The sequence below is a fragment of the Chroicocephalus ridibundus genome, chromosome 2 (assembly GCF_963924245.1).
Source record: "Chroicocephalus ridibundus chromosome 2, bChrRid1.1, whole genome shotgun sequence".
NCBI lineage: Eukaryota > Metazoa > Chordata > Aves > Charadriiformes > Laridae > Chroicocephalus > Chroicocephalus ridibundus.
In genome coordinates, this window is record NC_086285.1 from 57,875,366 (window position 1) to 57,894,221 (window position 18,856).

The window sequence follows — 18,856 nt, forward strand, 5'->3', positions numbered from 1 at the left end:
ACAAACATCAACCCTAACTGAGACCTTTCCTATTGGTGCAATAATACCAACTTGCTTCAGTTTTCATTGTGTGCTTTTCATTGTGACAAGGATACAGTAGAAATCTAATCATGAACAAGTAGATGCGTGCACACATATGTAGACGTGTAAAACAGGTATTGATTTTAGTTGCTTGCATGCCAGCTTTACCATGATCAGAGTTTTATTTCTTTTTTCCTAAACACAGCAGAAAGTGGTTTTGAGTAGGGATTTGAAGCAAGACGGCTTCAAATCTCTTTGCTGGATGGACTTGGGGATGGGGTTGGTTGAAGCAAATTATACTCATCGCTTGTATGGAAAGATGATGCCTGTGTGGGAGGAATTTCTGTTATGTTTAGTATGCTGTTTGCCGTGTTTAATAAGCATTATACAATCAGCTGTAAATGCTGCTTTGCATCGTACCCTTGTACGAGTTGTAGAATATGTTGCTCTAAAAACCTGTGTGTGTATCCATGAGAACGCGACCTTCACAGAAGAAGATAACAAGAAGGGATTACAACAATGTAGTCACGTATCAGACAGCCGCTGTCAGCAGAGCTGGATCATGAGTTTGGTGAGACTCGCTGCATACGCTGGCCACGTGTGCAGCGACTCTAGCCTGTACTTTTCTACTCCATCCAGCGCAGGAGAGTCTGGTGGGACTCGCTGCGTGCACTGGCCATGCATGCAGCGACTCTAGCCTGTACTTCTCCAGTCAATCCAGTGCAGGATATAAGGAGGCTGTCTCAGGTCAGAGAGGGGGAGAGAGACATGAGTGCACTTTGAAGGTACAGGGGATGCTCTGAAGCACTGTCTGCCCCCGCCCACCCATAAGTTCTATGTTCATTAACCCCAACAGCTCCGAAGGCATTCCAGTATGTTGCAAGATAAGATATAGTCTACTACTGCTGCAAGACGCATTGAACACCTTCCTACAAGAATTTGAACTTTATGCCCTGATAGGACAGTGGGATGATGCACTCGCAAAGAGCCTGACTGCACTAGAGTGGGTATTTTTGCCACATACCTTTTCAAAACCAGTAACTATGATGATTGAAGTGTTACCATGATTGTTTTTCCAGGGTCGCTTGTGCTGTCAGCAGCTTTCTGGAATGGATCCAAGCCACATACATGTCCCCATCAAAAAGGATGACCTTGACCCTTGGTTATCACAATTTGACATGTTGTTGCAACAAAATATTCATCCTTTACATGATCAGCTAAAAGCTCAAATACTAAAGATTCAAGACTTAATGAACCACAATGTATTTGAAATATTACAAAAGGATTTCTCGTGGGTAAATCCAAAGAAATTGTCTTTCTGGGCTAAATTTAGGAATCTGGGTATTTATTGCCTTAGCAGGGTTCTTTTTGATTCTGTTTTTAATTGTGTTTAGTATATAACCTGCTAAGAGCATCACAATGAGTAGAAGCACAAGTCATGGTGACCTTGTTAATAAATGTCAGTAGCTGTAGTGTTATATATACAGCTAAGGATGTTGGTAAATAGCCTGACAAAATCCAGAGAAGGAAGGAGAGGTTGCTGAGGAGCCTGGTTTCCCAGAGGCTTGTCAAAGCAGGAAGAATTTCATGCTCTTTCAGAACTTGATCCCTCCATTGGGGACAGGAAATGATGCTGGAAATAAATTGGTTGAGTTGGGCTGTGTAGGAGAAGCTTTCTGGAGCTCTTCAGCTCGTTGTTGTCCAGTGTTTCATTCCCTGGGGCCTCGGTTATTGCAATACCCTTTGTAGGAATGGATGTGCCTCACTTTGTATCTATCCACAGTACTGCTGGAAGCATCCTTTACCTACAGAGCGTGTTCCTTTGTCTGTATTTTCTCTGTATTTTCTCTCTTTCTCTCTCTGCCTTCTTTTTGTTCTGTTGGCTCCTGTTTCTGTGGAATATATCAAACAGCTGCTCATCTTCAGAGGAAGGAATGACCTGTGGATGCTCTTCCTACCATCTTTCCTTCCGCACCAAGAGTTTGGCATTGCTGCTGGTCAGTCTTTGTTGCCAACATCCCTGGAATGCTTGCCCCCCCCTTTCAGTTAATCTTCACAGGATCTTCCTCTCTGTCCTTCCTGGTTGTCAGGCAAAGGAAATACTCTATCATCCTGTTTCCCTCTTTTTAAAACTTCTCCTTTCTGCAATGCCTACAGAAAATTTGACAAACGGTTGGGGTCTGTCCTGAGACCACAGCTTACTATGGTAGTGAATATTGTCTCATTTTCTCTTCAGCATCTGTTCATCTCAAGCTTTTAGTGGGCATGTGTTTGAGATGTCACCTTGTTGGGGGCAGAAATTATGGGTTTTGTTCTGTGCTCATGTGTCTCCTTGCCGGCTCTCAGTGGAGAGCCTAGTTCTAAACTTCGTCTTATGTATCAGCATTTAATCACAGAATGGTTTGGGTTGGAAGGGACCTTTAAACATCATCTAGTCCAACTCCCAAATAATATTGTTTATAATATAGTATTTATAATAATGTCAGTAATTTGTTGTTAGTTGTACTACCTGATGCCTTCCAAGACTGTGCTGCATGTTGAGAACAATGTGGTAGACCTGCAGATCAGCAAATGGAAGATCTCACCTGAAAATGGCATGAAGGCATTGCTGTCTTTTTAATTTGCCTTTGGAGTAAAACAATCAGAGGTTTCATTTTATATTAATAAGTATGGAATTTGAGCCTTTCCTCGAGAGGCCTGCAGAGTGCTTTGCACAACAGATGTAACTCTGATTTCGGGCCAGATTTGAAGGCAACTGAGTTTTGTCTCTGGGCAATTAAAATCCTCAATTAACATATTAATTATTTTTCCTAATGACATTACTCTTTTTCTTTTTTGTCTACTGAAGGGAAAAGAAAATGTCTAATTTGTATACTGGTTTGTGAGTTATTTAGCTAATTTACACATGAGAATTTGTTAGTATTTGTCCTGCAGTCACAAAAGCGAGCACTTATTCTAAGGGATTTTATATATTTCCTGCTGTAGCTAGGTGTGTTAAAATAGTGGCCTCAGCTAGCGGGTGTAACTAGCAACAATGAAAAATACAGGAGTTTCTTTCATGTGTTTTCATTTCTTGAGATAGAAGGAACAAACATTTCTAGCATAAATAACCAGTACTACCTTTCTTTCTCTGATCTTTATAAAAACTGAAAAACCTTTCAAATACCAATCTGTGGAGGTTAAAAAAAAAGGTCATTCTCATCTCTGCAATCTTATTCTGATCCCTTCAATGCAAAGACAATGCTTGAACTGTGCAGCAGGCAGCTGTTAACAGCATCTTGGGGCTGATGCTGGCAGAGGCGAACGAAGACGGGAGCGAGAGGGGAACAGAAAAGCATCTCTGCAGGAAAAACAATACCTGCCTTTCTGTTATTGTTAACAAATTGGTTATTGACAGAAAAGCATGTTAGTCTTTTTTCTTAGCGTGGCTGGGTGTGGTGCTCCATCTCAGTCTGAAGTGGTGGCTCAAGATGTGGGCAGTTGTCTGTTCTCTGTGCTGCCAGATCAGCCCCCATGCAAGTGGTGTGATGCTGAGCACAAGTATCCACTCTCTCGAGGGAGAGACAAACTGTTGACCACTGAATGAAATAATTTTTCAGCCTTAGCTGGGTTTTCTTGCAAAGACTGAGTGATTATTAACCAGCACTGTGCACATCGTGACTGGAGATCTGTTGGGCTAATTACTATACAAACTACCCCAAGGCACTGAATAGTTCACGGGCTGAGCGCAAGCAATATAGAGAGCGTGGGCAGCAGCGGGAGACAAGGATACAGTAGAAATCTAATCATGAACAAGTAGATGTGTGCACACATATGTAGACGTGTAAAACAGGTATTGATTTTAGTTGTTTGCATGCCAGCTTTACCATGATCAGAGTTTTATTTCTTTTTTCCTAAACACAGCAGAAAGTGGTTTTGAGTAGGGATTTGAAGCAAGATGGCTTCAAATCTCTTTGCTGGATGGACTTGGGGATGGGGTTGGTTGAAGCAAATTATACTCATCGCTTGTATGGAAAGATGATGCCTGTGTGGAAGGAATTTGTCTGTTATGTTTAGTATGCTGTTTGCCGTGTTTAATAAGCATTATACAATCAGCTGTAAATGCTGCTTTGCATCGTACCCTTGTACGAGTTGTAGAATATGTTGCTCTAAAAACCTATGTGTGTATCCATGAGAACGCGACCTTCACAGAAGAAGATAACAAGAAGGGATTACAACAATGTAGACACGTATCAGACAGCCGCTGTCAGCAGAGCTGGATCATGAGTTGGGTGAGACTCGCTGCATACGCTGGCCACGTGTGCAGCGACTCTGGCCTGTACTTTTCTACTCGATCCAGTGCAGGAGAGTCTGGTGGGACTCGCTGCGTGCACTGGCCATGCATGCAGCGACTCTAGCCTGTACTTCTCCAGTCAATCCAGTGCAGGATATAAGGAGGCTGTCTCAGGTCAGAGAGGGGGAGAGAAACATGAGTGCACTTTGAAGGTACGGGGGATGCTCTGAAGCACTGTGTCTGCCCCCGCCCCCCCCATAAGTTCTATGTTCATTAACCCCAACAGCTCCGAAGGCATTCCAGTATGTTGCAAGATAAGACATAGTCTACTACGGCTGCAAGACGCATTGAACACCTTCCTACAAGAATTTGAACTTTATGCCCTGATAGGACAGTGGGATGATGCACTCGCAAAGAGCCTGACTGCATTAGAGTGGGTATTTTTGCCACATACCTTTTCAAAACCAGTAACTATGATGATTGAAGTGTTACCACGATTGTTTTTCCAGGGTCGCTTGTGCTGTCAGCAGCTTTCTGGAATGGATCCAAGTCACATACGTGTCCCCATCAAAAAGGATGACCTTGACCCTTGGTTATCACAATTTGACATGTTGTTGCAACAAAATATTCGTCCTTTACATGATCAGCTAAAAGCTCAAATACTAAAGATTCAAGACTTAATGAACCACAATGTATTTGAAATATTACAAAAGGATTTCTCGTGGGTAAATCCAAAGAAATTGTCTTTCTGGGCTAAATTTAGGAATCTGGGTATTTATTGCCTTAGCAGGGTTCTTTTTGATTCTGTTTTTAATTGTGTTTAGTATATAACCCGCTAAGAGCGTCACAATGAGTAGAAGCACAAGTCATGGCGACCTTGTTAATAAATGGTCTGGTGTTAAAAAAGGGGGAGATGTGGTAGATCTACGAGCAGAGGCCTGCATACGGCCAAAGACACAGTGAGCAGAGCACACAGTAAACACAGAGCCAAGAGAACAGTTCATACCTTCACTCCATCCTGTGACGACCATATAACATTTTCGAATCTCGGACAAAGAATAGGGCTAAGTATTCTTCCTTCGCAACGGCATTAAATATGTTGAATAAGATAAGGTGTTGGGCAAGTAAACAGATAAACCTTACAACTGAAATCATATCTAGCTTGCTTACTGATGCTGATAGCATTCGGCATGCTATGTTGCAAAATCGAGTGGCTGTTGACTTTTTGCTGTTAGCTCAGGGTCATGGATGTGAAGATTTTGAAGGTATGTGTTGTATGAACCTTTCTGACCATTCATCATCCATTCATAAGCAGTTACGGGATCTGAAGGATAACATGTCCAAATTAAAAGCGGTTAAAAACTGTTTCGATGATTGGTTAAGCTCATGGGGTATAACGGGACGGTTATCAGACTTCCTAAAACAAGGGCTCATGCTATTCTTGGTTATATTATTATTGATTATGGTAGCCTCGTGTGTTCTCCGCAAAGTGACTGACATGATAGAAAATGCCATGCATAAGGTCTGGCTGGCTCAAGAAGAAAAAGGGGGTATTGTAGGAATGTGTCTGACAGAAAATGGTCTTGTGAGCCAGCCTCCCTACTATGAGAGATTAGATTAAGAGCAAAACAGGTGGTAGAAGATGGAATTAGTATATGGGAAAAATGGGAACTGAGAAGGTAGAAAACATGTTGTGCTAATGACTAAGCAATTTACTATGTGAATTCTTGTAACCAACCCGATCTGTGAATGAACTGCATGGACAGCGTGTGAACAGAGACTGTAAGCCAATCATATAGCTGCCGCTACTGCGTGCTCGTATTGCCTGTCTCTACATACTCTGTGAAAACTTGAATAAAGGGAGAACGATCATACTCATATTGAGACTCCATCGTTACTCCGGGTCCGTCTCCCACTCCAACAATGTTGATATACTTGTATGATAAGCAGAAAAACCCAGAAGGTGCTCAGACAATGCTTAAGAGCCGGGGTAGGGGGTCAAGCATCACATGCTACAGACTAGCAATGGCTTCTGTACGGAGAGGGACAAACCAGAAGGAAATGAAAAGTGGAAGAGGAGAAGGGGAGATGGAATAATAGCAGAAATGAAGAAGGTAAGAAACCTGAAGGGAGAGGTGTTGAGGCACAGCCGGGCTTGTCAGAGCTGGGTAGCAAACACAAAATCTTAATGTTAAATGATGGGTGATGAAAGCAAAGGTGTTAGAAGAGGTGAGAGAGACAAAAAGAGAAATTAAGGGAGAGAGTAAACATCAATTGAATTCCCCCATGTTTTCAGGAGAAATAGGTTAGGAAAACTTCACTGCCAAAGGGACTCTTCTCCATAGTTTTTGCTTTTCTCCTGGATCGTGCTAATCTCGTACAGAGAGCTGAGAAGAAACTACTCATCTTCTGTGGGTGCAGGGCTGACTTTGTTGAAAATCTTTGTTGTTTCCAGCCACAAAATTAATGGGCACTTGGGCTGTGAGTAGTCTCGACACAAACAGTACGGCTCCTGTATTCTTTAGTCTGTTCCTCTCACCTCTTTATCATGCAGGCTCGAAACATGGTACTTCTGATTTTCCTGGTCCTTGACAATGTGCTTGTGTATGCATTTATTGAAATAAGAGCTTTTTAGACTTTTGTTGCAATAGCAACTGGCAGACCCAGTCATGAGGTAAATGCTGTACGAGTGCCATGTGAAAACAGAACAGAATTGCCAGGAAATGTGCAATCTAAGTGTAAAGACAGAAGTTCATAGGTGCCCACAGACAGACAACAAAGAAATCCAGAAAGTGTTCATCAGGGTGATGAGTCTATCTGATCACAGGCTCTCCAGTTTACCTGAAGTGCACTTCAACTGTAATTACATTTCTGAAGCACTTCATTTAACATAAATGTACCCCTGAGTAAATCTATTCATATGTAAGATAGTGCTTTTCCTACCTATCGCTGTTAAAGTTTGAACACATACAGGCACACGAGCTGGGGTGTGAGTATGCTGTAGGTGGCCAGAGCTCCGTCCGCAGCGTGGCGCTGGAGCATCCCTGCCCCATGGGGTGTTTGTGGCCTGACAAGGTGCTGGCAGCTGGGGCTTCTGTCAGGCTTGCTATAAACACTGAGCCATGTTGTTCTTTCTGGATTAAACGTGCAAAGGCATCTCAACACACCCTATCTCTGTGCAAAAAACTCTTTCTGTGACTCAGTTGAGGTTTTGCACGATGTGTGAGCCAGGCAGTTTAGGGAGATGGGTGTATTGGCTTATTTTTACTTCCTGTTTACAAACTAAGTGACTTGAGGTCCATAATACTGAGATGCTTTGAGGAAGGAGGGGGGAGAAAGCTTAGTTTATTGCAGCACCTTGGGGCTGGGTTGTCTGCTGCAGCCACACTCAGCACAACAGGGGAGAGGAGGGATGCATGTCCGGCAGCTCTTCCTCGCTCCAGAGTTTTACTTTGGTTGTGCAGCATCCCTGGTCTGCGTAACCTCGTGGTACGGTGTGGGTGGCTTTGAAGGTAGGAGTGGAGCTGTGGGGTTTTCACGCTGCCTATGGAGAATTAAACTTTCTATGAAAGCTGCATTAGAATTGGATTAGGAAGAGACCTGTGCCTTTTTCCCAAGTCACCGACAGCAGAAACGTGAAGGAAAATTGTATCTTACTATGCATGAAGCTTTTAGGTCTAAAACCAGCTTCTGCGTGTCTGAAGAAAATTTTTGGTGACTGTAGTTATGAGAAGTGTTTTTTACAGTCCTGCTTATTTGGAAGAGGTTTTTCTTTTTTGTTGTATGCAGTCCTAACAGACAGCTGGAAAAAGTGTGCGTGTGGATTAACTTCTCTGAGATTGTCTTTAAAGATGATATGGCTTTTTGCCCAACTTTGGGATCACCCTGCTTTATTTCCAGTGTAAATACGCTTTTTCAATAAAAGCAAAGGGTCACCAGACTGTAGGCAGTTGGTAAATTTGGGACCAAAATGGATTATGTCCATGAGATTTAGTGCCTTTTGAAGGGTAGAGGGAGATGACAAAGCAATATGTGCTTTTATTTTGTTTAATTTCATGGCTTTTATATGTTTTGAATGTCTTTTAATCTCAGGTGAGTATAATCAAATGGCATTGTTTTGTTTTATAAATCTCTTTTAGCTGAACATTTTGAACAGTGGAGCTGCTTCCTAAATCCACTACCTTGCCTGTCACTTATGGTTCTTATATTCCTTTTTGTGCTCTTGTTGAAATGATGATTTCAGTAGTGGTTTCAATCATGTAGGACTTTCAAATTTTTTTTGCCTTCTCAGCTGTTGCTGAGCATACAGCAGAAACTGATGGCGGGAACGAATGTTCGGGTGGGAGAGCAGTCTCCAGAGGGGCGTGATGTGAGGAGATGGGGGTATCAGGCTGCCTTTTGTTGCTGAGGTGCTTTCTCTGCTAGTGCTGTGGAGAAGCTGTAAACTCTGTGTGCCCTCGTCACAGAAGAGGAGGGAGACAGACTTGAAATACAGACATAAATGTTGCTGTTGTGGCTGAATTGTGGATGTAAACTTTTTTTAATTTCAAGTTTTATTATTACATGTTTGGAGAGCTTTCTGTCCTTGCTTATTAGTTTTCCCAGGTTCAGAATGAATTTTCTCTTCATTTCGTTGCTTGCGTCCGTGTATGGTTTTGTAACGTGTGGGTTTTTGAAATACTAGTTGATGTTGATTAGGGTCGTTCATTGTATTTTGTGGTCTGATTGTGGACTATTAGAATTATGTTGGATATTCAGTCAGCTCGTGTATGGTACTTTGAAATTAACTTCCTTTGTCTCTGGTCCCCATGAGTATCCAAGGGCATCAGTAAATTGATGGGAAGCAGAAATGCCAGTCGGCTGCTACCCACCTAAGCTCACTTGATGTGAATATTTTACAACAGAGCTGAAGATCCACTAATGGTATCTCTTGTTATATCCAAGCCTCTTGTTTTGTTTTCTTTCTGTTTCTAACTTAAATTAATATGATGCTTAACCTTATACAATCTGAAAAGTTTATTGTAGTTAACACCATTCTTATTTTTTTTTAAACACATGTATTTCAACGTTGAAGTGTATGACAACGTCCAGGTCTACTGGAGCATAATGTAATACACTGTTAACATGGGTAAGATATACTCAGTGCCGAACAGTGAAGCAAATAAATTAATAAAATGTTGGCAGAGAGACAGGTTTTGGTGGAAAAAAACAATGTTTTAAAATGTCGCTTATGTCGGTTATGCGATACATGCTGAGTTAACCTCATTGAACTTTTCCCCAGGAATTGATGCGCTTACAATTGGCGGGTCATTATGCTGCTCCACCTGTGTAGTGTTAAGGTCAGTGTGTTTTTCTGATTATAAAAACCATCCATACCATTCCATTATAAATTCACTACCATTCATATAATGGAATGTGCCAAAGCTCGGAGCTCGTTGCAGCTGCCCCCGGTCCATGTTTAAGATCAAAGTGGTTCAGGTAATTTGAGCACCTTTTCAACAACACTTACAATCAAGCTTCATTTGAAGTGATGTTTTGTTGGTTTGGGGTTTTTTGTTTGGTTTTGGTTTTGGTTTTTTTTTTGTAACCTGCTAAGCTCCATCTGATGTCAGTGTTGGTTTTGTTTTGTGTGGCCTGCCCAAGAATTCTTATTGAATCAAGACATGGTAATTATCATAAGATCATAGCAAGGAGGTCCTGGGAGCAGCAGGCAACTGTACCCTGGCAGTTGCACACATCCATGCGTAGGCAAAGCACAGAATGCATCAACCTCTCACCTTCACAAGGCATTTTCTGAAACCTGCAGCTTCTAACTGTGAATTAATTTTGAGTCATCACGACGCACACAAATCGGCCATCACGGTAGACACTAATGTGTGATATGCAGGAATGTGTGACTGGCACTAACCACTTACTAGGGGAACCCATGAGATGACGTGCATGCGTAACACACTGCTGCTCTATGCATCTTCCTGCACAGCTTAGACTTCTGAATTGCCATGCGTTATCAAAGAGAGACAGACTATGCACTAAAGCTTATCTAGTGTTATTTCTATCACCAAAATGTTGTTATGGTTGGGGCTTTTGTTTGTGTGTTTGCTTCTACGGTTTTGTTACTAGTCATCCAAGTAACTTTAATTCTGTGAAGAGTAAGAATTCAGTGAACAGCCATATATGTAATAGGTCACTATGTTCTTCCAATTCTATGAGGATATATCCTTTCTGTGTTAAGTTTTGCACTTTGTAGTAGCCAGTGAGAGGCTCAGGTGCTGGCAGTTTTGCTGGGGGGTATTTTGAGCCTCTGTGCAAATTAAGCAGTGCTGTAATTGCTGAGGAAACACATACAGCCTCTTGATGATGACAACTGAGAACTTGTGTGACCGTGTCCAACAGCACTCCTGCTTTCACCTCTCTGTAGCTGCAAACTCGGTGGTATTCTACACTAAACGCTGTGTGAATCTTTCCCAGGCATATGTGCTATATATACAGTTCATCCAGTCTCACAAAATGTGGTTAAGAGTCATGGGAAGACTCTTTCGTGAAAAGTAATACTTGTATCTTCTAGCTTATGGAAACTGTTCACCACCTGACATTTCACGTGACAATAATTTGAATTTTGCAGCTATTGCATCAGGTAAGTACATCTTCAGAGGTATTTGGCAGTTTCTTTTATTACTCTGCGGGGAAAAGAAATATGTATTTCAATTAGGCCACAGTCCAAAAACTAAATGAAATATCCGCTAAAACAGATGATACAGGTCATTGTAGGATTGTGTGTTTTTTCTCAAGTGAAGAGTCTCAAAAGGAAGGGTGTGTTTAATAGCAGAAGGGATATCAAAAGGATTGTTGAAGAGGGTTTTTTTAGTAAAGCTGAGTGCATAACACATTTTACAGTGTTTTCAGTTTCATCTGTGGCGATGTATCTTTCCAAATTTTTAACAAGTGCATCCCTCACTGCTACATAAATGTCTTAACGAATTTGGGCCCTTACATACGACGCACAGGAGATCTGGAGGTTGTATTAAATACCTCCCACCAAGAATACTGCCAGAAATAGGTAGCTGACACGACAGCAGGAAGAAAGTAAATTAACTGCCTGCTCCAGCAGGTTCAACTGGCTGTGATGCTTTGTGTCCTCAGGGGAGTCTTCTGTTTAAGATAAGTTTGGTCCTCAGTCTACGTGGACAGCTGTATTCAGATGTACCAAAGTGATGCAAATCATAAGTACTTGTCACAAATTGCTGTCTGTTAGATGTAGCACATACTTTTTATTGACAAAATTCGTTAGTTCAAAATGCAGCCTTGGCTCTGTTTCTACTACTCTCCTCTGTGTATGGAGGAAAAAAAAAAACAAACCACTTTTTAAATTGAAGAACGTAATTCCTCAGTCCCCTGACTCACCTCCCCTTGTGAAAACATGTTGAACCAAGTTTATAACGATGTTTCCAGCTGTTACTGGATGCTTTTTTCTCCTTTATTGTCATTATTAGAAAAAAAAAATAGTTTCCCTTTCAGCCTCAGCATGGACTACTTCAAGAAAAGCAAACCAGGTGCATGATTTAGTCTATAGCAATGAGTGGTGTGTACCTGCAAGGGCATTTACTTGACTTTGCGGATAAACCTTTTGAGTTGCATGTAGGCATTTGAGATAAAAGCCAGTATTTGTTAGCCATATGAAGACTTGACAGGTGCAGGGAGTGCAGGACCCTTCCAAATCCTCGGGGAGGCATGAGCACTATTTACAGCCCTGTGTTTAAGTACTTAATTTAGTTTCCCCGTATACCCCATCTAGTCAACAAACTGAAGTCATGCTCATAGTGGTATTTCAGAGCACCCTTTTCTCTCCTGTAACTTTGTAATCAATATAGGAAGTTAGCCTCATCCAAGCACCCAAATCCCAATGCAGGCTATAAGACGAGTGAAAAGGTAGAGAAACAGCTGGAAAAAAAAAAGTTATGGCACAATCAAAATAAGGTCTCAGTTAGAAAGGAGTTAGTGCTCTAGTGCATGGTGGCTCCTTCAAGTCATTTCTGGCTTTTAAAAGGTCTCTTCTAGATGAGACAAGGAACAGCACGTCAGGGAAAAGGTCTTACAATTGACGCGTCGCTTATAAAAATCAGCTTTTGTGTGAGTGTTACATTACATTTGGCTTATCTGTGGCCACTATAGCACATGTGCTTTTTGTGGTACGCTGTGTGTTTACATGAAGACACACAGTGATGTTTTATTAAAAAAACCCACCAACCTTTAATTAGAGTTTATCACATGGGGAGTGCATCCTTTTTATCACGCAAGTTATTTATGGAAAAAAGATCTATTGGTGTTCCTATGCCAAACATTGCTAGTGTAGACTTGCTACCTTTGGTTTAAGGACTCGACATACAGAAATCTTTCAAACATTCTTTTGCAGTGTAGTCCTTAAGCAAAAATAAACAACAACAACAGAAACTTATTTATGGGAATTATTTTTTATAAAATAGCACACACAGGCAGAACCTGTACTGAAAGCTATTTCCCAGCTAAAAGCCTTCCCATGTATCCAAAATAAAGCATTTTGCAACCCCTTTGTTTTATACTGTACCTTACGCACTCGCATGGCCTTTCTTTTTGCTAATGATAACCAAAAAGACACAAAGAGCGTCTTTCGAACTTTGCAACTCTTCTCATATGATTGTCTGATAGGCAGAAGAGCCGACACATCCACCAAAATCCGTTCGGGTGCAATAGGGATGGTGGCTAGCCAACCTGCAGGAAACCCCCCCAGCTTGTCCTGTAGACCCTCAGCTTCACCTCTGGTGGTCCTGGCAAAGGCAGCAGATGGGAGGCAGTGGTAGGAGGAGAGGTGGAGCTGTGAACTGGGGCCCTTGCTCTCCTAATGTCTTTTTAATTAGAGTAATATAAGTACTGGCTGGGATGATAGCTGTATCTTAATGGAGAAATTAAGAAATAGATTAATTTCTGGCACAATTCCCTGTTCCTGTTTACGTTGGTCCCTATTTCCAGCACCAGTTTAATTGAAGGAACAATTCTCTGTATTTGCGTATTTGCTTATTATCTGCCAGCCTCGTAAGGGAATAACTATAAGTTTGGGAAAGCACAAGGGGGCTTAAGGGCACCAGCAGAAACAAAGACAGACACTAGAAAACAGCACAACCTAATAATACTATTATTCAAGTTATTAGGAAAAGAGCACTTGCAAGGACATTTGATAAGTTTGCCATTATTCCTGTTATGTTATGGAAGTGGAAGGCTGTGAAGATGGTGCTTTCAATCTAACCTTGAGTATTTAGGGATTTAAAAGAACCCCAAATGACCCAGTGGGACAGGATCTGCTTCAAAATCTGTTGAAGTCAGCAGGAGTCTTTCCATTGCACCCAAGACGTGTGAGATCAGGCCTAGGCTGAATTCACCTCAGAGGAACTAAAAAGTTTTTCACGAATCCATACACATGTGTGCAAGCCGTACTAGAGAATGGTACGCTGATGACATCGGAAGCAATGTGTGCACTGTGTGCCTTTGGAGTTTTGATGCTGATTCTAAATCTCTTGTTGCTCTACTGGACGCTGTCAGCCAGATACTCATGGGCCTTTAAAGAGTCTGAGACAAACGGCTTTATAATTTCTTTTGATAAGATGCAAATATGCTTTTAACTTTCATGATTTCCATACTGGGCACCTACGTTGCTTCCGTGGTATTTTGCAGCTTTACCCTTGCATGACATGCAGAAATACGTTGGTTTTGATGTGCACAAATATTTTGATTTTACTGGGAAATTTAAGTCTGTTCTCAAAATGTGGCCCATCTCTTTAAAGCCAACAGAGAACCTGGCTGAAAAAAATCCATTATTTTGTGAAATTGTATATGATAAAAGACTAATTAAAATCAATGAATGTTTAATTTTGTTAATACTAAACCACTTACAGAGCTAGTTGCATAATGAAAAAAATTACAATACACCGGGAAAGCTCTGTCAAATATGTTATCGCTGATTCTTATGTGGATATGTACTTTAATTGCATTGGGAATTTTAAAATGAAAAATATAAATGAGGGGTTTTTTTTGTACTTTGCAATTTAAATTAGTCCATTCTTCATGACACTTAAGTTTTCACCTCTGTGAATTTCTTTGCTTCTTGAAGAAAAATTATACATTTGATGCCTCTTTTAACATGGGAGAGAAAATTCACACCAGATTTACTAGTAAGCTGGAAATCTGCCACAAAATCCATACGAAGAATATAAATGTACTTGGTTTCCTTTGTAACTAAAATTTTCCACCAGAAAAAGAATAACGCATTGGGCTCTGTGTGACAAAATACTAATTAGAAAGAATGGAGTTGGAAAGGAAATAGTGCGGTGTTACATTTTAGATCAGGTCGTGTTCCCACCGTAGGTGCTTCGATTAGACTTCTGTTGCATTTTTATAACGGCTTTTAAAATACTGTAGCACCTTCTTCTGCAGATTTGTACACATGAGGAAAACCCTTTGTGTGAGTAATCAATGAAATCGGTGAGGCTGGGTGTAATTTTTAGAGCCTGGCTTCCTGGGCTGATCAGGCTTCTCTGATTGCACTTTCTGTGCATCTGTCATTCCCTTACCTAATTACTTTTGAAGCCGTTGGCTAATTTCAAGCAAAACAGAGAGGAGTAGTTGTCTTTGAGATAATTAAGTTTCTACAGGTCTCGGGGGTTGGGGAGAAGAGGGACACCGAAGTCGCAGCTGGGGGAAAGGCAGGTAGAGCCTGTCTGTCACCCGCTCCAGCAGCAGGGACAGTCGCTGGAGTTGTCTGTACCTTTGCTTTGGGTAGGTTTTTTATTTTGCAGAGGAATGGACAGGAAAAAGCTGCGACTTTAGTAGAGGTTTGGTGGTGATGAAGGACAGAGCTCGGCAGGAAAACAGCTTCATTAATTCCACTGCTAACAGGGCTGTTTGTTTCCAGGAATGCTTTCTGAATCAGACCTGAATGTCTTTAATCTAAACATTCGACCTCTGGTTAAAGGTTAGAAAAATACAGCAATCATGTTAATTTATCACTAATACTGAGAGAAAAAGTACCAGAAACATTAGTATATGGCTATTAAGCTAATGTGTTACAAGTGATAAATTTGTCTAATTTAGTGTCTTTTGTGTTTGCAGGTCTTACCCACAAATGAATTCTTGTGGTGCTTGAGACCCCTAATGGGAATGCCTGTTCAAAAGCCAAGTTTTATCCTCATTGACATTCCAGTTTTACTGCCTAAGGTTAAGTTGAATAGCATCTTATCCAGCAAGTAATACCATCAATTTAAAAGTAGCATCCGTGGACCAAAGCCTGCTTCATTGATTTGTGCATTGAATTGGACAATAGTTAGTTCTTCGTGTCCTTAGGAGAACAGAACCGTGTCCCACACCAAGACATCCAAGCAGAGTATGGCCACTCATCTGACCACAGCCCTGCTGCATGTGGATGAATGCCTCTTGGTGTCTCTTCCAGAATTCGGGTGTAACACCTGCAGAACCAAATAGTCTTCCAACTTGCTTACTGCGCAGGCTTCTCTAAATACTAATTAAACTGTAGACTTTCATTGCAATGCCCTAGAACCTAGTCCTATGTGGATTTTGGGCACTCCCTTGACAGAAGAGTTGTTACTAGAAAAATAAGTTAAAAAAATTCTCCTTTGGGCCTTACTTTAAGTGCAGTGTTAGAATCTGGAAGTACTTCTCCTCGATGAGGATTCAATGGCAGCAAAAAAGCATTGAGTTAAGTCTAACTAACGGTCCTCACTAAAATGAAATGAAACTATGGCTTGAATCTTCATCCAGAAACATTCTGGTGCTTTTGTCTGTGGGTGAGTGAAATGTAGCTTTTCCAGTCACCTTTGCTGTTCTTCCTCTCTGAAAACTCTCATGAGACCTTTTGAACTGGAGCGAAAGGGAGAAAAGTAAATTAGAACCTCATGCAGTAATGTGAGTAGACATACATGCCCGTACATACGATTGTGCGATACAACAGACTAATTGTGTCTAATTATTGTAGTAGCAGTGGAGTAAGTATGGGTGAAGTTCAGAAATCAGGAGTTGCCCATCTTTATGTGCAGGTCCAGTTTCTCCTGATGGTGGTAGTCGGTAGGGCTTGTCTCTCTTCTATGTTTATATTTGGTTGGAGGAGCCTGCACCAATTTGCTCTTCTCTATCTACTTTATTTATTTATCCTCCAGTTGTTCTGGGTGGTTTCTGCTTTGAAAATCTGCTTTATGCCCATACTTGTTTTCCAGGGGGAAACCACTGGGCTACCTTTCATCTAAACTTGGCTTGCAGTTCCCCAGAAAACATTCGACATGTAGCTCCAAAGTGTCTTACAGTGATACGGAGGAAAACAGAGTCCCTGAACACAGCTTCTGTTCTCTAATGTAGAATTATTTTTATGCCCTAGATAAAGCCACCACATCTTCCCTTTATAAAATCTGAATCTTGTTCCTCAACTAGAGGCTGTAATATCAGAATTACTCATTTCCTCTTGGGATAGTGTGCCCAGTTTCTTTGCTTTCTTATGAATACAATTATAGTAGCAATTCATGATTTATACAATCAAAACATAAACAACTTTTAATAAAGATGAAACAGTAAGTAGCAGTCTGGTTTGGAGATACGTATCTGAGGCTAGTTTTACCTGCCCAGGAACAGAGAAATCTCACCTTTTAAACTATGCCTTGTGGGGTCTATTAGTAGCATTAAGCTTTTAATGGTGTCAGGGTTATTTTCAAGAATAAAATATTGGATTTGAGGCATTGCTAAACATAAATCAGTTTTCCTTTACTGTTTTTCAGTGCGAAATAAGAACTTTTGATCCTCAAAACCTTTGTTACAAAAGATATTTTTTCTTTAAAAAAAGACCATAATGAACTTTAGATATTTAAAAAAAAATTATTACAAAAAATATGCAGATGTTGTCGTAATACTCCCCAAGAGCATACAGACATAAGAACTCAGTCTGAGAACAAGCATGCTTAAATGTGGCAGTCAAACTCTTAATGTGTGCAAGCAGTTTTCATTCTGCCTTCCATGACATCAGACAAAAAGCGGTCAGCAATGGTGAATGAGCTTCAGTGTCTGATGTTCCAGTTTGAATCCATGAGGAATTTATTTTCTTTTGACAAAAAACAAAATATGTTGCGTTCTATTACTATGATTGCATAGGAAAAAATGTTCAGGTATTGTGGTCTAAAGATACTATTATACATAATCCTAACCCATCAAAAGACGGATTTGTTTCTAGGTTTTGAGATCTCATTCTAAGAGTAGTTGCTGTGATCTGTGTCCCAAAATGCAACTTGCTGCTCTACATGTTTGTCTAACGTGTTTTCCAACAGAATAGGTTGTTTTACTTAAAATATGAAGTCTTGATTTTCAGGTCTGGATTGGCCCTTGTTAACTGCAGCTGTTGACATCTATATGGGTTTTCCTTTGCTTTACAAAGTCACTTTGTTCCACATTGAAGTCAGGAGGAGCTTTGCCTTTAATTTGATTGGAAGCAGGATCAAACACACTCAACTGGATGGCATTTCTGTATTTGTCTGGAGGTAACATGATAATAACAGGAGCTCTGTAGCCAATTAATTTTAAAATGTCAGAGAATATTCTAGACCTTGTTGAAAGGTAGAAGATGGAGCTGAGGGCATGCTGCAAAGCTGGTGTCTGGTTGAGAGACTGGTTTATTGCAATGGTTTGTTGTTGTTTGTAGATCAAAGGGGTGGTTGATGTAGGCACTAATACTTGACAGCCTGCTAATAACACCTGCCTGCCTCGCTGCCCGAGGAGGTTCAGATGCTGACAATTCAAATCACTTTTCTCTTAAAGAAATGGAGATGGAGGCAAGAAGTGTGACAGTGTAGGGGCAATGAGTGAAGTAGGCGATCTGAAATGCTCTCTTTGCTGTGGCGTGGGCGTCAGCCACCATGGGCAGCTGGAAGGAACCATGAGTGCAAAAAGCCTCCTTCCATCCCTTCCTCAGTTTTGTGTGTTTATTGTCCCTGTGTGTTAATCCGGTGCCTGTCCTACGGCTGGTACAGCAAGGGATGCCTTGTGCCCTATCCCTTTCTACCTGTGGGGGTGAGGGGAGGGTGGTAATATTGATGAGCGAGGAAGAGGAGAGATGCCCTGAGAATAAAAAGGGATGGGGAGGAGAAGGCATGTGATCACCTGGGAACATGGCATGGGCTGTGACATGAGGAATGTGGCACAGAGGAAGAGGGACCTTGCTGACAGTCTGGAACAGAGGGAGGCAGGAGGGAAGCCGTACACAGCTCTTGCAAGGAATAGTATCTGTAGAAATTTTGGACCTTACGGCAACGATGAAAGCCTTGTGGCATGTGTATATGGATCCGTTTGTGCTGCACATGGGAGTGTCTGGGCAGAGAGGGCAGTGTAGGTGGTGGGAATACTGCATGGGCAGATCTGAGCTCTGCAGGATAAATCCTCTGTTGATATACGCTGACATGAACCTTTGGCTTCCAAAGATTCATACTCCTGTCTGAAGGGCGGTTAATATGAAAAACTTCACTTTTGATATCTGGGCTAGGTTGC

At 41.3% G+C, this 18,856-nt stretch overlaps 1 protein-coding gene across 6 annotated transcripts in view; it reads left to right on the forward strand.

Moving 5' to 3' along the window:
• The window catches only part of HECW1 (HECT, C2 and WW domain containing E3 ubiquitin protein ligase 1), a 262,500-nt gene that overhangs the window by 55,588 nt on the left and 188,056 nt on the right, over positions 1-18,856 (forward strand). The window contains exon 2 of one of the 6 annotated variants that reach the window (XM_063325617.1): positions 9,576-9,633. The exons of the other annotated variants lie outside the window; for them this stretch is intronic. Within the exon in view, the coding sequence (XP_063181687.1) occupies positions 9,607-9,633 (27 nt within the window). The 5' untranslated portion in view covers positions 9,576-9,606. The remainder of the gene's footprint in view (positions 1-9,575; positions 9,634-18,856) is intronic. 6 annotated transcript variants of the gene reach the window in all.